Below are 27,261 nucleotides of genomic sequence, written 5' to 3'. Positions count from 1 at the left end.
CCTTTTCTCATTCATAACTATCTTTCTTGTGTTGTCATAGACCAGATTAGGAAATGATCTTTAACTGTTTTTCACAGAGAAAATCCCTCAGCATCCGTGATTATCACATTACTTAATGAAGTGACAGAGTTTCCACAAAAACAGTTATATATTTTTGTTTTTCAAGCTTTAGTTTAAAAGAGTCCCTTGGAAATAGATAATAGGTATGTATTCTTACTCTCTTCCACAGACTCTGAAACACGTCAAGATTTAATATGCACATAAACATGTTCTCTGAGGTGTGCTTAGCAAGATGTGCTAAGAGTTTGAAACAGACTCCTAAGCTGTTGGGGATATTGGCTGTGTGCACGTTTCTCTGCCTTCCGGTATTCACTGCACAAGGCAAGTAAGTGGGAGTGTTAATTAGAGCTTTGTAACAACACGCACTTGAGTGCATGGCAACTTTATAACAAAATCCAAATCTGCTATCTAGATATTTTATAGGGAGCTCATATTATTTCTAATAGGCATCGTGGAACTATTAATATGACTTGAAACAGATTTTTAAATCCTATATGAAAAGTTTTTCCAGTTTAGGGACAAAGGTATGAAGAAAAAGATAGAAAAAGTCATGTAAGAATAACCCATAAGTAAGGCGAATTGAAAAAAAATTAACAAGAAAACATAGACATAGATTACTGGAACAATAACAATCACCAAGGTCCCAGAGTATTTAAACTATAGTATTAAACATAAAATTTAAAATTTGGAATTTAAAATCACATTTGTCAGAATTTCATAGAATTAACCTTTGTACTTAGAAACATGTCAAATAAGTTTCATATAACAACTTTATTAACTTCCAAGGGCATATCTTTGGAAGTTAATAGAAGATAAATCAATGGATTTTTATAATACTGTAAGAAAAATATACAGCTCTAACTTACTTTGAAATGCATGAAAATATAAGTTGGATTCATGGGTAGGTGAACAGACAGGTGATAAAGAAAATACAGTAAATGTTAACTGTGGAACCTAAGTGGTGGGTGCATATGGGCATCATTGACAATATTTTTTGATTCTTTTGTATGTTTAAAAATTTTCATAATAAAGTGTTGGAAAAAATACAGTGCTCTAGATGAAATGCATTTATTCTGCTTGTTAACTGTGCTCGACAAATTAACCAGCTTCAGAACTTGACCCCCAGACACAACACACTCACCTAGCCACCCGGAGCCTGAGTTTGGAATGCACAAGTCTGTCTCGGCGCTGGGCAGCACGAAGCCGACCACGAACACCTCCACGCCGTCCGCCATCAGGGCCATGCCCAGGACAAAGAACAGGGTCCACTGAAAACGGCCATGACCACACTCCTGGATTATCAGCTCATACTGCTGAGCTAGTTCTTCCTCATCCGCTTTCCTCTCCGACTCCAGCTCCTGTCGGTCCTTGTACTCGTCGCCCTTGGGCTGTCCTATCGACACGATGCTGTCTTTCCCTTGGTTCGTACTGGGGATGCCCTGGTACTCCCCTTCGTAGATTTCGTCATCTTCATCGTGACCCTCAGTAGCTTCGCTGGAGCCTTCATCATCATTGGCCTCCCCATTATAGGTTTCTCCGGGAGGGTAATAGTCATCGTCCTCTTCTTCATCCTGGAACCGACTGTAGGACCTCTGGGTGTACTCATCCTGGGCCCGGTCCACTGCTTGATTCACCTTCTTTACTGTTTGTTTCTTCACCTCTTTGGCAATGTCCTTGGCACCCTTCACCAGTGAAGTCCTATCCTTGTAAGAGTCTTCCATCTTATCTCAGCTGACGGCCAAGGAGGAGATGGGGCTTTTTCACTGACTTTGGTCACAGGTGCCGCCCTGACAGCATCATCCACTTCGGGTTCAAAGCAGAACTGCAAAAAAAGAGAAAAAGCCCAGAGATATTTATTATTCTTTCTATGTCTTTTTCACCATTGATTCCTTGGTGTCTTTTCACTGTCCCCTCAGACTAAGACACAGATTTAGCATTTCCTTCCTTTGATATCACTGTAAACATGCACGACTGATGCTGGTTCTCTGCTCAAGTGTGATTGCCACTTCAAGTATTTAGGGTCTTTACTGTTATTAATGTTTTTTTTTAAGTAATTCTGGCCCTGTGTACCTTTGCACGGAGTGCACAGGCACTCCCCTGAAAATAAACTAGGACACCTGGCGCCTTGAGAAGTACACCCGACACATTCTGAGAGTGCTGTGCGGGTGTCCCCCGGCCGAGGGAAACAACACAGGGCGCTCACACGCACACACACAAACTGCAGAGGCAGAACCGGAGCAGGAGAGCACCCTGTTCGGCCTTGTTTCCTCACACTGAACAAAACGAAGGAGCAGGCAAGCAGCCCTGTCCACAGTGCTGTGTATGCACATTTGTAAAGTGCGGTTCCCTCTACATTCATTGTGTTTCCTCCTATAAATGATAAGAGACTCACATGGCACCCAAAGCTGACACCAACTCCTTTCCCCAAGTACAGCAGGCGTATCTGTAGGAAACTGGCAGAGTTCATCAAATGGTTTTGCAGATGCCTTTGATAGTCACTGATTTAGGACATTGGGCTTGTTTGGGGGGGGGGGGGTCTGCCTTTTCAGACACCACCCCCAAGACAGCAGGGGCAGGAAAGCTACATGCAATGTCCCATCGCAATCCCAACCCTGCCGTAAGTACTCAAGGCTTGTCTCTGCCATTTCACCTCTGGACCCCCCCACCCCCCCCACTTTGTCCCGCTGCTGCCCAGGAGACCAGAGTCAGCATCTGCCCTGGCCATCATTTGGTTTTCTCTCTCACCAACAGCCCTCTGGGTCTTGGCTCATTATGCTTGGGCTGACCTTGCAGTCACCGATCTTTCATTGTCCGCTGAGCTATCTATCTCCTTTGGTGGCCCACGTGAGCCAACGTCAGGCTCACCCTTGTACGTAGAAGATAGAAGTGTGAAAAAGTCATTCTCCCCCACTATAAATCCCCAAGCCCATGGTTTGGAATGGCAGCATTCGAACAGCGATTTATGTAATGGTCAATTCTACATCTTCCTTTTGTGCTGAGTATAAAATACTTGGTGTGGCTACTACAAACATACATTTAGGCTGCTCTCTCAGACATTGCAGACAAACCCAACAACAGACGCAAGGATGTGTGTTTATACACGGACTGTGTGTCATTGCCACCGAATACCCACATGAGCCCTGCAGGCAAGACAGAAGCACAGCTCTGCACTCGCCTGTTTTGGAAGACGGCAAAATGAAATAAAAGTAAACATATGATTACAAGGCTTTTTGCCCAACGTCTTAATAAAGGACTTTTCTTTCTTTTCAGAGAGCTGAGAGGCAGGGGAAGGGAGATATGAGAGGATCCCTGAGGAGAGTCAGAAAAAATGGGAAGTCAGTGAGAAGAGAGGGTAAGGAGGGAGGAGGGAGTGTGCAGAAACTCAAGGAGGAGGCAAGGAAAGAAAGGAGGAGAAGGGAGAACAATGTTTAATAATGTTCAAGAAGGAGAGAAACTGAAACTGAAAGTAAAATTAAAACATTCCACACAATAAACGAAGCCAACTGCTCTACTCCTCACAAATGGACAGCCCTGGCAGACACTGTACCCCAGCTGCTTCCTGTGCACAAACAGCGCTGCAGACACCACAGACTGAGCCCCGAAGACTGGCGAGCGCGAGCAGGGCAGCTGCAAGGCACCACCCGGGAGTGGCGGTGCCTGCTCGTAATGGAGAGCTTCTGTGATAGCTTCCCCTTGTCAGTAGTAAATAAACCCACTGCATTCGGCTCAGCCACAAGTGTTATTGTCGCATGCTTTAAGGGGCTCTCACTCCCAGACAGGTGCTTGTGGGGGTCACCTCTGGACAGAAAACAGGCACGGTGTCTTGAATACCATGGTTATGGCAGAAAAGTGGATAATTTTAACTCCCTAACTAATCTAATATGTGATCAGTGGGAAAAATATAAAAGATTTTTACAATTAATCATTTCAGTTTTGAAAAATGCTTCTTGTAAAGTCTTAATGTGGCATAAAACAGGGAATGGGTATATGCATACTCTTTTTGATTCAAGGTTCCTCCTGCCCCAAATCCACGCTCTGGCTCATTTTAAGATCCTTGACAGAATGGACTGGGTCTTGTAGTTTGTAGTCTGACTAAAGCAGAGTTTTCTATACATTTGTATAAATAAGGGCAGGTATGAAAACATTTTAAAATTCTGTGTGAAATCAGATGCTTGTAGATGTTTCCCTTGGAGAAAACTTGGGGAAGAGTAAGGAGATCTCTATGTATTAGTCCTTACAACTGCACGGGAATTTACAGTGATACCCAAATGACACGTCAGACCAGAAAACAACCTTGTACCAGCTTCACTAAGCAATCTTAGTAAATGTGCAAGCTGCTTTGCTAGTAGGGAGACAGTTCAGGGGCGGGGTTGTATTCCATGGCTGTTCCTCTCTCTAGTAAATGAAAAAGTGAAGAAAGCTTGGCTCACTCCAGAGACCACCAGGTCTGAGTTGGAAGGTCATGGCTGCATTATAGCGGCAGCTCAAGGTGTGGCCTGCATGGCTGGCGTGGCCTCCGAGAATGTCCAGGAGTAGCTGCTTACTGTATCATCAGTGTCTGCAATCGTATACCTCTGTTTTGGCTGAGCTACTGAGTTACACCATGTAACACACTCCAGGCAGCCTTTTAATGAAAAATGGTTTGATTTTGTGTTTGCTCTATGTTACACATTATGCGAAGAACTTTATGTATATTCTTGTTTTCTTTTATTTAATCCTTACTTCAATACAACAGAGTGGATATTATATTGTCCATTTTACAGGTAAGAAAATTGAGGGTTAACAAGATTAAATGACTAGCCCAAGGTTACAAAGCTTGTCGGAGAGAGGCTGGGACTCACACTGAAATACGTCTGGCCCGAAACACTCATCCCTTATTGCCATCTGCCCCACAGAGGGCTCTGACTGAGGCCTTATAAGTGAAGTAGCATCCTTCCTAGTCATTCTGGTAACTTGTTTTTCCCATACAGAAATGGTCTTACAGCCTCTTTGCTAAATTGTCTTGTAGGTTCTGAAACAAGGAGCATTATTGTGATATGTTTCATCAGTGATGGGCTTCCTATGAATATTAATTCCCAAATATGGTCCTGTGTGTTCAGATACACTAACCCAAGACGATGGCGATACTTCAAAAAACAATACAGCCACGTCACACACGATGCCAGTGGGCTAAGCGGGCAGGAAAAAAGGCCAAGTGACGATCCCCTGACAGCCTCCATGAAGCACATACTGCCCCTTCTCTTTTATTCAAGGTGGTGCACTTCCCCACGAAATAAAGTAATGAAAACTGCCCTACAGCACTGTGACGGTTAAACGAGTTGGTGTTCACACCATGTCCAGCACAGAATTTGGCACAAATTAAATACATATAATTCAAGTTCCCCAGAAGCAGATCCTGTGACCAGGAATCGGGCAGGAATCATTGAAGGAAGCCTGGGAGGGAGTGGAGGAAGCCGGTAAGACAGGGGGCAGTTGAAGCAGGGCAGCAGTTTTAGGCAGAGTCCCACGGGTGTGAGCTTCAGCCTGACCCCCCTTTGTCGTCCTGAACAACTCAGGGTTCATGGTAATGCCTCAGAGCTCTTCCTATTCAAGGCCAAGGTGCTGGGCTTTCATTTTCCCACACTGTCCACTGTTGACTAAGGGCCACCCAGGGGTGAGGATGGACCATAGGCAGCTCCGGCTCTCCACACTGAAAGCAGTCCCAGGGGCCCAAGGGCCCTCCTCTGAAGACGGCCAGGTGCTAGCTGGTGCACGCAAAGGCACACTGGAGCCAGGGGAGGGGAGTCGGAGAGGACGACAAAGGAAAGGGATCCAGGAGTGTCTGGGCAGAACATGAACAGTATCGCCTACAGTGAGCATTCACTACAACTCGTTTAGATGCCCTGCATGTTGCCATGCCCTAAATGGCAGGACCCACCGCTGACTAAAAACAATTATAGAAGTGGCTGTCAAAACCCGATAATATTCACAGCAAAGTTTATCTGATATATTTAATGACCTGCACAGCCGTGGTATGTGTCAATCCCTTTGCACAAATAGTAAGTTATGCACATAAATGAGAGCTATTCTGACAAAACAGAGTTTTAGTTCTTTTTTTTGAAGGCTCATGCCAACCAGCATGTATCCGTAACACTAATGCTATTTCAGAGCCGTCCTTCATACGTTCCCATCACGCACAACCCACACAGGCACACACGGATGTTTCCCTGTTTCCCCACACAGTGCCCAACCTCCGGTGCTTCCTTCAGCTTGGCCCCTCACAACCACCATCTCCAAAAGAGCTTAGATAAATCCTCCTCCCAAAAACATTCTAGAATGTTCTAGGTGCTAGGAGAGTCTGTCCTTTTAGTAATTGCATTCATGCAGCTTTAAAAACACTGTGCCCTCATACAGAAATTACAGCAACAATAACAGATCACCTATTGTTATGTCGGCCACATGATAAGCCATTTAGAGGTATTGTTGCACGACAGCAATCCTCACAAAAGTTGCATGTGGTAGGTACTTTTAAAATTCCCATTTTACAGGTGGGAGAAAGCAAACCTACCCAGTGATAATTCAAACCCAGACAATCCTACCTTGAGTCCAGCTACTCACCCACTACATCTACTCTCAGTGGGAATGGGAGCACGTGACGGAAACAGAAGTCAGAAACTGCAAAGCTGTGCTAACAGAAAGCCACCCTCCATGCCTGGCCTCTCAAGTGTGTGCAGAGTCTAGTGTGCTGGGGTTAGGGAGAGGGGCTCATGAATAACAGCCCTCCTCCTCTGCTAAATTCTGATCTGATGGAGACATCCAACCCAGAAGATTCCATATCTTCTTCCCTGAGTAGGCAGCCGGACCATGCAGGACTCCTTCCTGGGAGCAGGAAGGGGGACATCCAGGGAAATGTCCAAGCTGCAAGTAGCGGACCTGAGTAAGTTCCTCCCTTGGGGCTGAGGCCAGCAGGCCGAGGTCTTCCCCAGATTCACCAGGGAAATCATTCCTTTCCTGAGTATGGGTGGCCAGGGGGAAGCTGCAAGCGTGTTTCCCTCAGCTGTCTCTCCTGGGCAGCAGAGGAGATTCCTGTACCTAAGTGGAAACCTGGGAAGTGGGGACAACACTCCAAATCAACTCGGTGCTGTGCAATTTTGGCCAAGACCATATGGCAGAGCACACCAGCCTCCCCAATAAAAGCTGCACCACTTTCCGTCTCTTATGAGATAGAACATAAAACTAATTATATGTGATGACAATATAGTAATGTCATAAAATAGGGTTTTACTGAAATAAAAAGACAAGGAAGTGAAGATCTAAAATTGGCAGTAAGTCCAGAAATATTTTAAGAGACACTTTAATGCATCGCTCCAAACTAATATACATTTTTATCTATGATTAATACCAGTAAGAAAGGCAATATATAATATCCCCCACCTACAATGCAAGTAAGGCTTATTGTAAACAACTAGATACTTCAAGGCTGTTTCACATATGGCTGAAAAAAAATGGCGATTTTTTTAAAAAAAGCTTAAAACCAATTTCACTGAGGTTCAGTAGATGCTGCAGTGATTGTTAAAACAACATAGTCCAAGAGATTTGTTGCAATACACCATCTAGTTTATGAATATGCTTATTCTTGCAGGCAATACTCATGGAAATGCTTATTTAGCATAGGTTTGAAACCTCTGGACCTTATGTTGACTGTCCACAAAAGAGGTCAGCACATGGACGTTGGTGGTCTGGAGACAGCGGGAAGATGTGAGGGTGGGTATGGCCTTGTGGGAGCTGTAAATACCTTGCAAAGACATCCACGTTGCTACTGCATGTAGTCTAACTCTCACAGTGAGGATATTGAAAGGGGGCCAGAGTTAAAATGCAGAACCAAGGTCTTCAGTCAGACAGTATTCTGAAGAGAAGCTTTTGGAAGGGAGAAGAGCACACTTTGAGATGAAGGAACAGCTACTGACCCATCATCCCAGCCTGTCCAAATCTTTGACATCACACTTTTATTACTGAAGGATGCCTCTTGTCCTCCAAACCTTTAAACTTAGTATAAATATGTGTACATTCCCATTCTTCTAGATGCAGTTCAAGGCCACTGTCTTCATGAAGTGACTTTCTTTCATTGCTGTTTAACCTAAGCATACCTTCCAGTTGGCATGGTTGGTTTCTTCTGGCATTCAGTCATGTCTCTTTTAGGATTTACCCATGAATGTGATGGTCTTTCCTATTAGAACACAAACTCCCTGAAAACAGGAACCCAGAAAAATAAAACACTATAAAGCACCATACGCACCCTAAAGGGCCAACTCTCAGATCCCCCTTTCCTCAGGAGGAAGTGGCCCAATCAGCAGTTCCTTGGAGTGCAATCTGCAACCTGTGGTGCCACGAGGTGCTCTGAGAGAAAAAAGTTCATGCTCGAATCAAGTGAGGACAATTCTGTCTTATACTTTGCATGTCCTCAATGCAAAGCTTGTATGTCATAAAGAATCTGTTTAAATGTCTTACCCCAGGACTCTCCAACTCCCAGTACCAAGGCACCCCTCAATGCCTGTTAGGAACTGGGCCACATGGGAAGCTCGCCTGAGCTCTGCTCTTCCCAGTCTTCCATGGAACCGGTCTGGTCCCTGATGTCAAGAAGGTTGGGGATGGCTGTGTCGCCCAACCATTTCCCAAACTTCCCTAAAATGGAAAGCACCCACCCTCAATGTGATAGCGCTTTAGCACACCCCACTATACACTGTGGGAAAAACTGTGTTGAGATAAACACCAAGATCCTTTAAAATTCTAACGTCTCTATTATAAAATACCACAAAACTCACTAATTAGAATTAATTGAGGGAAGCAAGATGAAAGGCAGAAAGTCTACATTAAAATAGCATTTCTACTATTTTAATCATAGTATTTCTTAATAATAGTATAAATAGTATTTAATAATAGTATTTTACTATTCCATTTTCTGCTAAAATGAAATACAGTATTTCTTTCAAGTCTAGCAAAATCTGATATGTTTTCAAAATGTCATCTCTTATGATTTTAAAACAGACCTGCTACAGAAATAGAGTATTCAGCATATCTGCTAAATCCCTTTGCAAGTAATAAGTCATTACAATAACCTGGAAATTTTCACTTTAATTATATGAATATACTCTTTCTGTAATTTTGACACAATTAATTTGTTTTAGGAAGAACAGCTCTCCGAAGCCAGGGTAAACTGGCCTCAGCAGTTGTCTAAATCTCCACAAATTTCACATTAGGAAAATCCAAAGGCCTTGTCCAAATAACAAGCCTGTTCACACCCATGACCATCTCTGAAGGGCTCAGACCTCCTAATAGAAGGAATGTACTCCAGTGAGCCAAAGTGATATTTTCTTGAAGAAGTATCTGAATTCAGTTTAGTACAGCAATCTTTTTTCTGGTTACAAAAGTAAACCACGCTTAAGAAATAATTGGCCCTGGGTGGTGTGGCTCAGTGGATTGAGAGCCAGCCTGCAAACCAAAGGGTCACCAGTTCGATTCCCAGTCAGGTCACATGCCTGGGTTGCAGGCCAGGTCCCCAGTAGGGGGCCCTTGAGAGGCAACCACACACTGATGTTTCTCTCTCTCTTTCTCCCACCCATCCCCCCGTAAAAATAAATAAAATCTTTCGAAAAAAAGAAATAATTGGAATAGTCAGAAAGTCACAAAGAATTTTTTAAAAGTATGATTTCTGCTACCCAGAGATCTGCTACCCACTCTTAACAATTAGCAATTATATTTCCAGTCTTCAGGCTATGCAGGGACTCGGCATGTGATTTAGATCATACTGTACCTTTGGACTTGAAGCCCTTCTCAGATTACTCTACTATCTCTAACTCTTTGCTGTGAATTCCCCAGTCATTGGCTGGGTGGAGTATCTCAAACAGTACAGAACCTCACTGCATGTTTAGCGATTCTTGGCCATGAGCATGTTTTCCATAGCGGCAGTGTTCAAGGTACGGGCTGGGGATTCTCAGAAACCCTCAAGACCATTTAAGGAATATGTAAAGTCAAAATAATTCCCATAGCAATAGAAATGTTGTTTTACTTTTTCACTCACTTTTTAGGCAGGTACAGTGGCATTTTCCAGAGGTTACACACAGTGTGGTGACATCGTGGCTCTCATGGTTAATGGGATGTGCACTTGCAGTTTCTTGTGTTTTAAAAGTTTCTCAGTTTTAGTTTCTGATATGATAAATATCAATAGATTTAACCTACAAAAATGAAAGCTCTTTTGTCTTTAATAATTTTTAAGAGTGAAAAATAGGCCCTGAAGCCAGACCAAAAACGCAGAACTACAGTTTTACAGGAATCCCTTTGCTTCTCTTTGGAGTTTGTTTGTTTGTTTATTTGTTTGTTTCCTATACAGTGTTGAGTTTGCCCCTGCTAGAGCCTCACAGGTTTCACAAATGTCTGAACTAATTTTTCTATCAGTAGCTCAGGTCTGAACTTTCACATTTGCGAAACTACCGATAGGCTCAGGACTTCCGTCACAGGTGGCTGACACGTTCCCAGCTCTGTCTACAGTGAACAGTTGCAGACTCTCCTTTGTTCCAGACGAGAATGGGCAGTGTGTTCCTGGACCCAAGCTTGCTGCTGACCATGTCCTGGCTATAACATGGAAGGCACAGCACTGGCTCCTACACACTGCAATTTATAGCATCCAAGGATTCTTTTCTTTCTTCTGCAGTAAGCTCTTATTTAAATAATATTTTGATGTGCCACTCATGTTTGTGGAATAGGGTTTAGCAGAGGCTCCATCCACCATCTTGACCCAGGGGTTGGCACTATTATCACCTGCTTTAATCACATACATTATACTGAAAATTTTCTCATGCTTTTAAATATTCTGCTACCATTTTTATTTATGGTATACTATAATTCATTTAACATTCCTACCACTGTATATTTAGGTTGTTTACACTATTTCAGTGTTATTGATAATGTGGTGATGCACACCTTGTGTGTGTTGAGAATACCTGATGTCAAAGGGATTCTTATAGAATATTCCACTGTCCTTCTGAAGGGTGGTAGCAACTTATAACTCCCAGGAGCATGTAGGACAGCCCCTATTTCCTTGTGTTCTCACCTATTCTGGAAATTAGTAGTTGAAATTTCTGGCTAATTACAGAAAAATAGTGTTTTATTATTTTCAGTTCCATTTGATTACCAGTGAAATCACACACCTCTTTTCTTGTAACATCTTTTATCTTTTGCCCATTTTTGTATTGTGGTTTACAGTGGGTATAGGGGTAGCCTCCAGAAAAACACATCCATGCCTCCTACCCTCCAGAACCTATGAATATGACCTTATTTGGAAAAAGGTGTAATTAAGTAGAAAATCTCAAGATGAGATCATCTGGGATTGTCTGGGTGGACACTAATCCATTAGCAAGTGAACTTATAAAAGGCAGAAGAGAGAAGACACAGACACAGAGGGGAAGGCCTTTTGAAGATGGGGGCAAGGATATTAGAGCTATATAGTCACAAGCCAAGGAGTATATGGAGCCACCAGAGACTGGGGGAGGCACAGAAGGGTCTTCCTCTTCAGAATGAGTGCAGCTCTGCCACATCTTGAACAGGGAGAGAAAAGCTTCTGTGTTTGAAGCCACCCAGTATGGCGATGTGTTAAGCAACCACAGGAAACTAATTCAAGGTCTTTTCTGTTGGGAACTGCCCTCCCTGGTTTCAGAAGCTATAACCCCCCAGTGGCTAAGGCTGAGTGAGAGACCTTGGAACCACAATCCACTAAGGAGACAAAGCTTATCTCCCTGGCAAGGGTGCTACCTCTGCCCCCCTTTACTTCACCCTGCTTGGCCACAAGCAGATGGCCGGTTAGACAATGACAGGTAAGATTCCTCAAGGGAGGGACGACCTAAGACAGGCAGGGTCATCAAGGGGCCCCCAGGGAAGGACTTGGGGGCTACAGAAAAGGGGTGATGGCCCCTCACCCCTTGGCTTTGACATAGCCTGAGTCCTCATTCTGTCTGCAAGAAGTCTCCTAATCTCTTGGCTGCCTTACTTCCCCCACCTGACTTAAGCCTGAAACAATGACAGAGGGTGGTGCTGTCCTGTGCTGAAAAGGGCAGGTTCCCTGGGGCAATCAGGCCTAAGAAAGAATACATAAGATCCTGAGAAACTTGCTTTGCTAAGAATGCTCTCAATTTTCTGACAAGGGTCCAAGCAGGAAATGAGTTTGTTTCCCAAAGTTTTATTGCCCTTTGGCTAACTGACCCTGACTCAGAATAAGCCCTCATAGTTTTTTGTATGTTATCTATTATTTGATCCTTACTGCCTGACAATGATTGTTGAGCTTTACCTGCATTCCTATGCAAATTAAACCCAATAAAAGCCCATTGAGGAAAGGGTCTTGGTCCTTCTCCTTTGAGAGATGGACCACCTTTCCTCCCCAAGCACATCATGTCTTGGTAGACATATTCTCATCCATGGTGGACAGGGGGGCTCTGCAGGTAAAGCTCCCCCACACTTTTCCTTATTGAGTTTTAAGAGCTCTTTATATAGTATCTAAACTCTTTTGTCATATATGTTGTAAATACTTTTCTCAGATGAACTTGTCTATGGTGTTTTTGTCATGTAATGCTATTAAACTATTTTTATAGTCTACTAAAGGGGTCTTCTTTCTTGTTTTCTGCCTTAGCTGTTTATTAAGGCCCTCCCAAACTGCCACAATAGTTATCTCTATTTGTTCTAATTCATTTCAGTTTCTTTGTTTAATGTTTAGTTCTGCAATTTATTTAGCTATATTGTGTGCAAAAGGAATTTTAAAAAGTAATGAAGTACCTCAGAAACACTTATTAAAATGCCCCTTTTATGAGAGACAAAATTCATACATACATGTATTAGGACTATTTTGTTTGCAAATTAATTTTAAGGGAATTAAAAGTGTGAAAATAGTTGTCTCATCCAAAAATATATCTTTCTATTTATTTATTTCTTTTATGTAACTCCCAGGGGTGTCCAATCCACGGCATGTAGCCCAGGATGGCTATGAATGTGGCCCAACACAAAATTGTAAATTTACTTAAAACCTTTTTTTTTTTGCCCATCAGTTTTCATTAGTGTTTGTGTATTTTAATATGTGCAAGACAACTCTTCTTCCAGTGTGGCCCAGAGATGCCAAAAGGTTGGACATCCCTGATTAGACATTTTCTTATTATGCCTGTTATTTAACAGTCAAGACACATATATACATATATAAATACATACACATTTTTAAAATTGTTATTTATTTGTGTATTTGTTTATTGGTATCTCAGAACCACACTATATATTTTGGCCACAAACTTTAGTTTCTGTCAGATCTATTCGGTGGACGGGGAAGTGTGCTCTCTCTCACCACAGAACATCTTCCTCAAAGGGGAACGAAGGGGGAGCAAGGGTGTCACATCTCCATTGTGGATTAGATCACAGGAGCTGCACATGTTTCATTAACTTGTTCGAAGAGAATTCAGGAAGGGAAAGCTCTGAACCATCTGACAGTCCTAGCTTAGCTTTCCCTAACGGCCCTGGTGTAGAGGTGCCCTGGTCTGGTAAAGTGCTAGAGGAAGCACCTTTGCAGGAGTACTGGCAGGAGCCTGGGGGTGTCATCAGGGGAGCCCAGTCCCTAAGTAGCTGCCAGGATCTTGCCATCCCCTGGGGAAACCAGATGCCTGTGGAGTGTCAAAGCAATCTGCATTGTGAAGCATAATCAGTAACAAAGCTGCCATCCACAGTCCCCCCTCTTAAGTAACAGCAAGACATCCTCTTCCGTGAAATGACCAAAGACCTTCTGGCAGATGATTTCCCTGGCATCACAGAGAGGCTGGCCATCCACAAATGCAATAATAACCACTCAGAGTGAATGAGGTCAGTTCTCCTTTCACTGGGACTTAATGAATCACATGAGGGAAATTCGAAGAGAAACCAAGTTAGGAACTGAATTCCTTCCTGGAAGCACTTGGATAACACAAAGGCTCTGCAAAGCCAGGAAGAGTAGAGGAGTGACTTCCCTCAATAACTATCCCCATCTCTCCTGCAATGACAAAAGGACCCCCAAAAGATCCAGTCATTCACTCATCATGTATTTATTAAGCACCTATTATGTGCCAACTACTCTTCAAAGAACTAAAAAAAAGATATTGAACAAAACACACAAAGTCCCTGACAGCAGGGAGCTTTCTTTCTACTGACAAGACAGACATCAAAACAAATAAATACGTAGTTTCATGTAGTGGTGAGTGCTGCAAATAAAAATAAAGTAGGGTAAGAGGTTAGAGCAGCACTGTCCCACGGGACTTTTGGAGATGTTCTGTATCTGTTCTGTCCAATACAAGTAGGCAAAGACTGCATTTCAGTAACAGTAACTGGCTAGTAGCTGCCACGTTGGACAGCGCAGGGTTAGAGAGTGCAGAAGGCACTGCGACTCCAAGGGAAGTGGTCAAAGTGGGAGCTTTTGAGTAAAAGACTGACGAAGGCCAGGGCGTAAGCCGTGCTGTTTCCCAAGGACTCAGAGCTTTGCAGACACACAGCACAGGAGGAGCAAAGTCCTCAGGTGGAGAATGGCAAGGAGACCAGGCAGCCAAGCAGTGTCAGGGAGGAATGACAAGGGAGGTGGCTGGGGACAGATCATAAAGGGCTTTGAGGGCCACAGTAAAGGTCGTGAGTTTTAGTCTAAGTGGGAGGGTGTTACAGTCAAGGATCTAGAAGAATGTAGTTCAGCAAAACCCCATTTACCTGAACATTGGAAAGGCCTCTTCTTTAACTGAATCTCATTAGCCCTGCTCCTTCACATCTGCTATAATCTTTATTCTGACTACAATCATGTGATAATATGACAATACAAGAGGCATTTATGAAATCTTTAAAGACAGGTTTAAGGATGGAGGAGCTGGAAAAAAAATTCCTCAATACAGACCAAGCGATCAAGAGAAAAATGCAAGCAACTCTTAGTTGTACCCAGTAGGTGCTTCATAAGATCTGTGATCATTTACTCGTCTCCACGTTCATTCTCTCACCGACGCTACTTCAAAATGAGACTAGTTCAGTTTCTCTGCTTGCTCATCACTAGGAATAGAGGAAAAAGAAATGGACCCAGGCAATTTATAAATAAGATAGTTGCATCTCATGTGTTTAAAAGTTGGCTATGGAGCCGGTGAAATACTGGTGTCGGGCAGTTACTGAGACCCAAAGATGGAGGAACACTAAGAGAGTCATGTATTCCATACCCCGTCTCAGGGTGATAAACACACAATTGTTCCTAAATTTGTACAGAAACGCCATGACATCCCTTGAGCAAATAGGTGTCCTCAACATATTAAAATGACCTAAGGGATTAGACATAAACAGTGATCTCATTAGTGAGACAAACACACAGCTCGGTTCCAGACTGCTTTTGCCACTAACTAGCTTTGTGACACCAGGCAAGTTACTTATGGTCCTCAGTACTCAGTTGTTTTGTCTGTAAAGTGGAAAACAAAAGTGCTCCTGGGAGGGCTAAATAAAATGACATCCAAAGGCAAAGTTTGGTACCTAGTACCTAACTCAGGAAGTGCTAGTTGACTTGAAATTTGAGAAGACAAGAAGAATGCCCTTTGCAAATATAATTCATGGTCCAGCAGTACTAACGCTGTCCATTTCCCTTTATGAAAGGAACAGTGACTGTTAAACATAGGTTGTTGTGCTCCTGCCTAGCCAGGAAGTCAGGAAGCAGCAGCCTCTCTTTCAGAAAGAACTCATCCTGGGCATTCCTGGCTGTTGCTGAGATACACACTCCAAGGTTTAGCGGTAAGGAAAGCACCAAGAAGCATGCCTATTTGTCTGCTTGCCTTTTCTGAGCAGGTCAGGCAATGTGATTAGCATACTTGCAGAGTGCTAATGCCATTTACAGGCAGAGCTAGATTTATCATCTGCCTCACCCATATTACGTAGATAGCAGCAAAACACTTTTCTCCTGGACATCGGTTAACTAACTCCCTCGGATGTCAACAGGATGAGGGAACAGACCTTACCCCCTGCCCCGGGCTTGTACCTGTACTCTCTTTAATGTCTGAAAGTGACATTTTTTTCTTCCTGCTTTGTCCATGTTTTCCTTAGAAAATATTTCACTTTGCAAAGTTCCTAGGGTGATGGCTACTTCAGTAACCCCAAGCTCGGGATAAGATCCCTGGAGCATGATCCTCATAGGATGCCCTGGCTCACTCCCCGCACTGTTCATGGGCTCTGGGAGGGAGGTACCAGAAACTTCCTTAAGGCCCCCACCAGCATTCTGTGGCTAAATGAGGGTGCAGCTTGGAGACCAAGGAGTTTCAATGGTACAAGTGATGCACAAGTCCCCACAGCATGACCCACAAAGCAAGAGAACTGGGGTGTTTGTGTACTCCATGTCCCCTATTCTGCCCAGGGTTCTCTGGGAACCAGACACTTCTGCGTGATCAAGGTAGCCAGCTGCTGGAGAACAGGAGCCCTCTTCTCTCCTCTGTCTCTTTTCCAACAAAACTTTCTCCTTTACTGTCATTGGAAAAATAGCTACTCAACTAATTCATACACAGCATATAAATACATGGAGTTCTGAAAGTAGTCCACCTTCCCCTGAGGTTTTCCTCATTTTAATTCTTTTTTTAGTCTTAGGAAATACATAAATTGAGGGATTTCAAGCTCAGTATGTGGGTTAAGTTAGATATTGGGGCACAGGAAGGACTTCTTGATTTAAATCCTCCCAAGTGGGCTACTGAATATCCCACCAGCATATGAGAACAGATCTAGTTCAAAAGCTATGGTCACGACGAGAATCAGAAGTCATCCATCCACCCACCAGACTACTAGTTCTTTAAAGAAAGAGAACCTTGTTTGGGTTCATCTCATAGTCTTGGTGCCCAAGGCAAATCTGGACACTCATTCAAACAACAGCAACTTTTCACCTACTCAACAGCAGGGTCCAGACTCTCCCCAGACTCTATGCATACAGAAATTAGAGGCACAGTCCTTGCCATCACCACCATGCAGACCCCTAAACCACACTGTCTAAGACAGTGCCCCATGTCATCATGCTCTTATCTTTTATGCTGCTTTACTTTTTAATTTTTTATTGCATATTTTCCATCACAATTTAACCCCCTTTCCTCCCCTATAAAGACACTGTTGTCCACGTACATGAGTCCTTTTTCTTTTTTGCTCAATCCCTCCGCTCCATTCCCACAGCTGTCATCCACTCTCTATCTGTGAGGTTGTCTCTATTTTGCTTGTTAGTTCAGTTTGTTCATATAATACCACCTATATGGTAGTTATCTTTCTCTGGCTGGCCTATTTCCCTTAGCATAATGTTCTCCAGGTCTAACCATGCTGTCGCAAAAGGTAAGATTTTCTTCTTTTTTTACGGTCAAGTAGCATTCCATTGTGTAAATGTCCCATAGTTGTTCTACCCACTCATCTACTAATGGACACTTGGGCTGCTTCCATACCCTGGTGATTGTAAATAATATTGCAATGAACATAGGGATGCTACTATTCTTTCATAGTAGTGCTTTGGGTTTCTTCAGATATATTCCCAGGAATGGCATCACTGGGCCAAAAGGCAGATGCATTTTTAATTTTTTGAGGAGTCTCCATACTGCTTTCCACAGTGGCCACACCACTCTGCGCTCCTACCACATCCTCACCAGCACTTGTTCGTTGATTTATTGATGATAGCCATTCTGATAGGTGTGAGGTGATATCTCATTGTGGTTTTAATTTGAATTTCTGATGATCCATCTTTTTAAAAAAGATTTTCTTTGTTTATTTTGGAGAAAGAGAAGAAGAGAAACATCACTGTGCAAGAGAAACATCAGGCAGTGCCTCTTGCATGCTGTGAACTGGGGAGCTGGCCTGCAACCCAGACACGTGCCCTGACCAGGAAATGAACTGCCAACCTTTTGGTTTGCAGGATGACGCCCAATCCACTGAGCCACACCAGTCAGGGCTATGCTGTTTTTCTTATGTATCACCATATGACAAAATATTATATATTTTTTATTTGTTTATTGTCTGACTCTCCCTACAAACTATAAACTCCATGAGAAAAGAAACTTCTGCTTTGTTCTTGGCTAAATTCCCAGCACCTAGAGGAGAAAGCCTGACATGGTCTAAAATTGTTTGTTAAATCACTGAACAGAACGCTAGGTTAAGCAAAATTGAATTTTCATTGTTGTTGTTGTTTTTATAAGGCTTGTTGGAGCCTTTGATAGGCTAGCATGCATTGTGTGCATCTTTCCTTCCAGGAGGGGGAAAGTTATCTGAGCCTACAGTCCAAAATAATCTTCCAGAACAAGCACTTGCAGGACTAGTGTCGGGGAGCCCTCACAGGGGTGAGACACATCAGGGTGAAAACGTGTTTCCCAAGGCTGCTGAAAAAGAGAAGTCAGCTCCTTCCAGGAAGACCGAGGCTTTCACCTGCCACTGTGCACTTCCCACAACACAGGGGCAAGAAAAACATCACTGCCCCTTAGTCTGATCCCAGGAAAACAAATTAATTTTGATGTTCCTTGGTCTAATTTTGAGGAGGCAAATTAGTTTGATGCTGTCCCCGGGCGGCGGACACTGTGCATGCGTCATGGCCGGCACCGTCTGGAGAAAGACGCCTGCCCTCATCTGCTCGTCTCCACCAGCGGCACAGAATCTAATTATAACCATCCCAGACGCCCCTCTCCAAAGGGAAATATACCGCTGGACATATTGGGGCTGGGGGAGAAGAATGAAATACATTTCCTTTCTGGAAAAGGGCCTTCCTTTACCCTCTCTCCTTCTTACATAATTCACAAGTAGTCCCTATAAGGATTCATCATGAATCATCACTTTTGCTACCCCCATAAGGAGTTCATATGTGATTCTTTAAGAAAAACAGGTCTAGGTTCTGTAAGGCAGGTCTAGATTTTTAAAAAAAGTCATTGATGGTGTTTAGCATTCAAAGTTCCGTTAAAAAAAACCAAAACTCCTGGGCCACAGTAACATTTAATCAGTACACATTCACAGGTGCCCACGCCATGCAGAGGCTGAGCGGTGCTGAAACGGGTGGTATGAAACATACCAGAAACCAGGCACAGTGTTGCCTGCTTGCTGTAAAGATGCTGAGAACCGGAACTGGGGGCGTGGGATGGAAGACCAGCGAGAAGGAAACGCAGTCTACTCCCTCTGAAGTCGCTCTCCACCCCCACCCCATTACTAGTAGCTGAGGTGCACACCAGCCACGGGCACACTGTGCCCACTGTGCCCACAAAGGGCGGGGGCAGGAGCAGTGGGCAAGGGGTCATTCCACTCATCTGCCAGAAGGGAGAAAGGTCTCTGGGCTCAGGGTGGACGCTGCCTTACAGTTGATTCCATTGTATTTGGAAGCACTGCCAGCAGGCGTGTGAACCAGGTTTTGAAAGGCTTGTTATGAAAGTGACCAGTGACTTGGGCTTTAACAGAGTTTTGGGACATTTGGGCTTTGAGGACTGAACCAACACGTCTGGAAAGACAAAACAAACAAGCACACTTGTGGAAAATAAGTGGATGATTTTCTTCCTGGCTGGAAATGGTTTCATCTGTCCTAATTGAATTTTTTACCTTAGTGAGACTCGCTTTTTGTCCTCATGATGTAAAAGATCTTTTAAGGTTCTCTAACTGTAAGCAGAATCCATCAGGCCTATCTGGTCCCTTCCCCCCACTTCCAAATGTTTCCTCAGTTGGTCCATAATCCCAAAACCACAGTACAGGCAATCTTCCACTCCCAGCGCTCGGCATTCAGGGATATGCAGTTATGGCATGTCACCTGCATAGCACATTAATATAAAGTATTTCACATACATCATCTCATTTGATCATCATTTGTACTCAGAGGAAATTTTGTAGATAAAGAAATTGAGGTTGAGCCCTGGCCACATGAGTCAATTGTTTGTAGCATCCCTTATACCAAAAGTTTGCAGGTTCTATTCCCAGTCAGGGTACATACCTAGGTTGTGGGTTTGATTCCCAGTCAGAGCATGTATGAGAGACAACCAATCAGTGTTTCTGTCTCACATTGATGTTTCCCTCTCCCTCTCCCACTTCCTCTCTCTCTAAAAGTCAATAAACATATCCTCATGTGAGGACTAAAAAAAGAGAGAGAGAAATTGAGGTTGAGAGATATAATGACACTAGCCCAGAATCACAAAGGATCAGTTCTAAGAAATGTGAAACCAATTCTAAGACTCCCAGCTGAATGCTGTTTTGCCTACTAAGCCATGCTGAACTTCACACATTTTGGTTCTCAGCATCTTTATGGCAAGTTGGCAACACTGTGCCTGTTTTCTGATTATGTTTCATCCCATCCTGGCTTCCAAAATCCAGTTTCTAATTTCTCTGTGAAATGCACACAAGGAAGCAAACTGAGAACAACAGAGCTCCATGGTGAGGTCAGTGCTGGTGGGCTGCCAGACTGGTTCACGTCTCCATCGCTCACTTCTGCACACAAGCCTCCCAGCTCTTGGATCCATCAGCACAGATACTACAAGTCAGAGAAGCTAATGGGACTGCTCTTGATTGTTCATTCCTCAGTGTTAACTCTGCAATCCCTGAGGGTCTGCTGAATTAGATTAATAGCTCCTTCTGGAACATGCCTTTGCTTGAGAGAGTGTCCTGCCTACTAACTTTATATGCAAATACAGCAATTCTACCCAAGTATATTTCTACTGATGCTGCATTGTCAAGTAGATTCATGACTCTCCTTCTTGCAGCCAAAGAGGAGGCCCACCAGAGATACTCCACACCCTTGATTTCCAGCAGAGGGGACCTCATCTGCTGTCCCACCTCATCTACCTGAGGCTAGCTGGCCCTGCTAGCTGCTCTAGCAAACTCCCACAGCTTCTCTTCTATTCAGTAGTGTTCTCTTCCTAAAGATCTCAAAAAAAAACAAACCCCATAAAAGTAAGTCTTTTGTGATATCTATGTAAGAGAAAATGCTTCACGATTTGGTACAGAGACACCACTTAGAGTTGTTAGGTGATTAAAAACACCACAGGCAGTCAGACTCCCAAAGAGCAGTTGGCAACAAGATGTAACCCCTAATTGTTATTCTGTTTCTATGGAAAATCAGAGTTGACTTAAATCATTGGGTCTTGAAATATCTATTTCATGGTTCATTAGTTAGTCAACCTTGTCTTTGTCTGCACAATGCCAGACAACCAAATCAAGAGTTCCTTACCACAACTGACTGAATTAACAAACTGTCCCTATTTGCTTTAGGATGGGAATATTGACCTCACATTTTATTTCCATTTGATCCCTGCATCAAGTAGCAACAGAAAATTTAACACTTCGTCTTGAAACCAAAATAGTCTTTTATGTCCTAAAAGGTTAAAGGATTTTTAAGGTTATCCAGTAAAAAGACACGTTTTTTCCTCTATAAAATACAGATGTTCATTTTTCCAGAACAGAAAGGTATTTCCCTTTCTAACACAGTGAATCATAGAATTTCAAGAACACTTGTGCTTCAAAGCTTTTAATAAAAATATAGCAATTAAAACATTTCTTTAGAGAGAGTTCTGCAGATGTTATCCATGCCTCTAATGTCAGATCATCTCAGCATCTGAACCGCAGGCTCTCTGCTCGCATGTCCCTGGCGTCACCTGCCGGGCGGCTCCTCCAGATTCCTTGGTCTCAGTCCTGCCCTTGACGTCCTTCAGCCCTACATTGGGGACATCATGCCCTTGTTGTCTCTTTTAACTGAGCACATCCTCGAACAGAAGTTACTTCATTATTTTCATATTAGTGTTTAATTGCAAGTCTCTGTTATCACTTTTTAAAAATCGAGAATTTAAAAAATGTTTTCTAAATACTTTTAAAAATCTTTTGAATCTTATGAATTTGCTTTCATATCACATGAGCTTCTGTTGATTCCTTGCCCTCCACCAGTCATGGGTCAGTGGCCCTAAAATAAGGTTCCGTGTGCTCAGTGTAGACAAATACGTCCAAAAAAGTGCCTTGGGAAATAGGCATCTTCCACATTTGCCTGCTGTGTGGTGCAGACTAAATGTGAATGACCTTTTCTTAAAATGTGGTTTTTGCATACTTAGGTGTAATGTAAAGTTTAAACAGATTTGTAGATATTTTACTGGGTTCAAAATTAAACTTTATTTTAAAAAGACAGATCTTAGCAAAACACTGTAAAAATTCTTTTGTGAAAATTGCTTCCTTTATGGGTCTTCAAATACTCCTATGTCCTAAGAAATCAATTCCTTATATATATTTATTGTTTTGTGTGTATGTTTTGTTTTGGGGTCCCTTCTATCTTAAGAAATCAATTCTTAACACTGCCAAACACAGTATCAAAGGAAGATGCAATTGAAAATACTCTGAGCCCTGGCTGGTGTGGCTCAGCACACTGAGCATTGGCCTACAAGCCAAAAAGTCACCAGCTCGATTCCTGGCCAGGGCACATGCCTGGGTTGTGGGCCAGGTCCCCAGTTTAGGGCGAGCGACAGGAAACCGATTGATGTATCTCTCACACGGGGATGTTTCTCTCCCTCTCTCCCTTCCCCTCTCTCTGAAATATAAATAAATAAAATCTTTTAAAAAAATAAAATAATCTGGAAAGTATAGGTATTATAGATTGTTCTATCTAAATTCTGTGTGCACAGAATCTGACTTTTGTGTCAGTATATTACTTTATGACAGCATTTCTTAAACTAGTTTCAGTGGAATACAGGTCAATGAAATATTAATAGGTATTAATATATTAAATATTTAGAATTCACAAAAGAAACAAGGTACCATTACTCTCAAAATTGTTGAAATTGAGCAAAAAGTTCATAATTCTCACATTTAGCAACACTGTGTTGCTCTTGATTTAGACCACTTCTAAACTTGCTAATTATTTCTTTTTGTTGTTGTTGTTAACTTACTGATTTTTTTAAGAAACCTAGTGTTGGAAGTGTTTATTTTTCCACTGAGTTCTTTGGTCATTTATGGCAGTACTTAATTCCTTTGTGTACTCGTTTTCATGGTCTACTTTACACCTACAGTGTAGCAGTTATTGAGCTTCTACGGGTGATCTGCGAATGCATTCATTTTTTTGACATTCAACAGATCTTCACTGTCTTTCTGCTATGTGCCAGCCACTCAGGATACAACTATAACAAGCAAGATTCCCGCCTTATGGAGTTTTCATGAAAGCATGAGGAGAAACACAATAAACATAATAAAATAAATCACATCATTTATTAGAAGATCATTTGTGCCACAAAGAAAATGAAAAGCAAAGCAAGGAGAATTGAGAGCGGGGAGTGGTTACATTGCAGTAATAATTAGAAAATATGGGGTAGGCTTCGTGGAGATAAGTTTGGGCAATGACTTAAAGGACGAACATCCAAGAGGATATAATGGAGAAAAAACTTCAGAGCAGAGGAGATGGAACAAAATCTCTAAGTCAGGTTCATGCTTGATATATTAGAGAAGCAGGGAGGAGGCCAGTGTGGTGGGAACAGAGTCATAAAGGGGAAGGGTAGGAGGAAAGCTCAGAAAGGTAGCAGGGGGTCAGGTAAGGTAAAGCCATGTGGGCATTTGTAAGGACTTTGACTTTTACCTTGAGTATGATGAGGAGCCACTGCAGGTTTCTGAGGAGAGAAGGGACATGATCTGATTTCCTTTCAAGAGATTTCTCTGGCTGCTTTTGCTGAGGATGGACTCTAGAGTGTGAGAGTGGGAGCAGAGACTAGGTGGGAAGCAATTTCAGTAACTCAGGTGGCTCAGGGGTAAGGGGCAGCAATGGAGGTGGTAAGAAGCAATCAGATTCTGGACATAATTTGAAGGTAGAGTCACAAGGACTTCTTGATGTGGAGTGTGAGAGGAAGGGGAAGAGTGGATTTTCCATCAAATGAGACAGAATTAGGTATAGAAGCAGCTTTGGGTGGGGAGAAAAGATCAAGAGTCCAATTTTTAGACATACATATTTAAGGTATTGATTAGACATACAAGGGAGAGGCTGAGTATGTAGTTGAAGTTCAGGAGACAGAGGTCTGGATCAAAGTTATATACATTTGGGAGTCACTTTTAATGATTTTAATGCCAAAAGTATGGATGAGCTCACCAAGATAGTGAATGTAGGTGGAGAGGAGGGGATGAGAAAGGAGGAAAGGGGTTGCACCCTAGATCACAGGAAGGTTAGGGGTTTAGAAAGAAGAGAATAAACCAGCAGAGTAGATTGAGGTGTGACCTATTGGCTGGAGGAAGCCCAAGAGAATGTCATTTCATTGGGAATTAACAATAAAGGTATCAGGGAGATGTGTATCAGGCAGGATCCATTCAGGAAGCTGAATTGAGAGAATTTAATATAAATACTTATTAAACATGAAGTTGTTAACTAGGTAACAAAAACAGGAAAAAGCGAACTCTCTAAACTGTCACAAATAATGTCACTGCAAGGAAAAAACAAGCACTTCCAGGGCTGGGGGAATTATTAAGGAAGCTGAGAGGAAGGGCCCCACAGAGATGAGGTCAGACCCCAAAGAAGCAGGTGCTGCCCAGCTGGTGCTGGTGTTCCTGAGCTCACAGGAGGGACTGCATGACTCTGGGAACTTTTTCTAAAAAGAGGCTGTCAGCACCTGGTGCTTCTGTCTCTAACAGGGCTATGATGATACAGTGCATTCATGTCCCAGGGCTGCTACAGAAAATGACTATAAACCTGGTAGCTTAAGACAACAGAAATTTGTCCTCAGTATGGAGACTAGAAGCATGTACACAAGGTGTCAGCAAGGCTACGTTCCCTCTGAAGGCTGTGAGGGGATATCTGCTACATGTCTCTCTCCTAAATTCTGGTGGCTGCCAGGCATCCTTGGTGTCCTTTGGCCTGGAGGCACGTCACTCCAATCTCTACCTCCATCTTCACATCATCATCTAATAAGGACACCAGTCGCTGGGTTTAGGACCCATTCCAACCCAGCATAACCTCATCTTAACTAATCACACCTGCAAAAACTCCATCTCCAAATAAAGTCACATTCAGGGGTTCTGAAAAGACATGACTTCAGGAGAAACACTATTCAACCCAGTACAGACAGGTCCCACAAGCACTGGAAAAGCTTCAAACTGGCTCTTCTCGGCACTGCCTATGGAGATGGCAGCCATCTCCAACTCAGTACTGCGGCTGCCCTCAGACCCCTCAAGAAACCCAAAGTTGTCAAAAAGAGGACCAAGCTCTGGCTGGTGCAGCTCAGTGGATTGAATGCTAGTCTGCAAAGCAAAGGGTTGCTGGTTTGATTCCTAGTCAGGATACCTGCCTGGGTTGTGGGCCCGGTCCCCAGTATAGGGCATGCAAGAGGCAACCACACATTGATTCTTCTTTCCTTCTCTGTCTCCCTCTCTTCCCCTCTAAAAATAAAATTCACCTGGCACCAGTCAGATCAATATGTCAAAATTAAGCGGAACTGACAGAAACCCAGAGGCACTGACAATAGGGTATGCAGAAGATTCAAGAGCCGGATTTTGATGCCCAGCACTGATAAGGGAGCAACAAGAAAACAAAGCACATGCTGCCCAATGGCTTTGGGAAGTTCCTGGTCCACAGCATCAAGGAGCTTGAAGTGCTGCTGATGTGCACAAACCCTACTGTGCTAGGATTGCTCACAATGTCTCCTTGAAGAACCGCAAAGCCACTGTGGACAGAGCAGCCCCGCTGGCCATGAGAGCCACCAGTTCCAATGCCAGGCTGTGCAGCAAGGAAAATGAATAGACAGATTGTATACACATTGTATCTGTGTTAATAAAACCTTAGCATTCTGCAAAAAAAAAAAAAACCCTCTTCAAACTGGAATCATATGTGGCAATAGGAAGAAATGGTCACTTGTAGAGTGAAGTTTTTCTAAGCCATAACACAAGAACCACATGCAGACAGGAAGCCCCTGGGAAGCACATGAGAGGGAGCCAGCCCCCTCTTACTCCTCCAGGCTCTCAGTATGTCCTGTTGACAGAGGATAACATGGCCCGACCTCACAAATGTAGTGTGCAGTCTACTGCCAGCATCAGAAAGAGTATATAAATAGGTTTTGAGCTGATAGACAATTTCTTAACAATTAGCACAGGAGGGAATGACCAACTGTGTCAAAATTGCTCATAGTTAACAAAGATGAGAACTGATAACTGACCACTGGATTTAGCTTCAATTGTTCCATGGTCAAATAAGTTCAGGAAGTGCTGCTCTATGTGTTTTTGTTAGACTGGCCGGGCATTTCAGCACTCTGGCCAGCTCCTTTCCCACCCGTTCAGGCGATTTTGACTGCCATTAGAGTAGTTAACAGTCACTCTGTACCTGCTGCCACATACAAATGCTCACAGTGCTGCCCACGGCCTCCACACTGCCTGTCACTCCCCTCTGCTGAACTTTACTTTGATATTTAATGTTTCTTAATTTCAGTAAGAAGTCCATGAATAATTGAAAGCAGGTGTTTATGTTTGTCTATTTCTTTGGAGGATGATAGAAGCAAGTAAAAGTAACAGAAAGAAATTGTTCTAGTAAATCTGGAGCAAACTCAATGCATATTTTGGAGACCTAGATGCACCCTTGATACTTCATTGATACTTTCTGTTGATATTTTCTGCTGTTCTTTAAAATAATATTTATAAAAGATGCAGATGTCCTGAACATTTAAAATTACGTAACACAAAAGGAAAACAAAGAGAAAACAATACAAGAACAGCATTGAACTATGAATGAAGGAGGTTGGATTTCAAGACAACTTTTGTCACTAACTTGTTCCTCAGTTAGGCAAGTGTTTTAACAGCTTTTGGTCTGTTTTTCTTCATCTAGGAATTAGAAAGCTGGCATAACAACTATCAGCTTTTGATTTGTGTTACCTAACACTAAAACCCAGCATGTATGGTAATCAGCATTGTTATGCAATTACTTTGAATCTTGAGAGTAGAAATCAGGAGAGGATTTAACGTCAGTACATAAATTACTACTTTTGTGCTCTATAAAAGGGTTTGCATTTTTCACAGAAAAATGACAGTACTCAACAAATTTATAAGCTAACACAAACTAAAACACTGAAAGTGAAATTAGAAAAAAAAACTTACTTGTCTATCACTGTTACTGGTTATTTATTTGACATCTGTGACTTCCTCAGAAATTAACCAGTTAATGTGTCTAAACTAGATAGTAAAACAGAACCAGGGAGTACTCGGTGTGTATCTACACGTGAAAAGGGGACAACGGGAAGA

The 27,261-nt window shown here is 42.8% G+C and overlaps 1 protein-coding gene and 1 pseudogene across 1 annotated transcript in view; one reads left to right on the top strand and one right to left on the bottom strand.

Annotated features, from left to right (window-relative positions):
• SV2C (synaptic vesicle glycoprotein 2C) overlaps positions 1-27,261 on the bottom strand; it is a 186,124-nt gene that overhangs the window by 134,404 nt on the left and 24,459 nt on the right. Inside the window, exon 2 of the mRNA XM_028531082.2 lies at positions 1,202-1,882. Within this exon, the coding sequence (XP_028386883.1) occupies positions 1,202-1,781 (580 nt within the window). The 5' untranslated portion in view covers positions 1,782-1,882. The remainder of the gene's footprint in view (positions 1-1,201; positions 1,883-27,261) is intronic.
• LOC118499363 lies at positions 25,009-25,831 on the top strand (annotated as a pseudogene).

The sequence above is a fragment of the Phyllostomus discolor genome, chromosome 3 (genome assembly GCF_004126475.2).
Source record: "Phyllostomus discolor isolate MPI-MPIP mPhyDis1 chromosome 3, mPhyDis1.pri.v3, whole genome shotgun sequence".
Classification (NCBI taxonomy): Eukaryota; Metazoa; Chordata; class Mammalia; order Chiroptera; family Phyllostomidae; genus Phyllostomus; species Phyllostomus discolor.
Note: the sequence above shows the minus strand (reverse complement) of the source record. Positions and strands in the feature narration are given on the sequence as shown.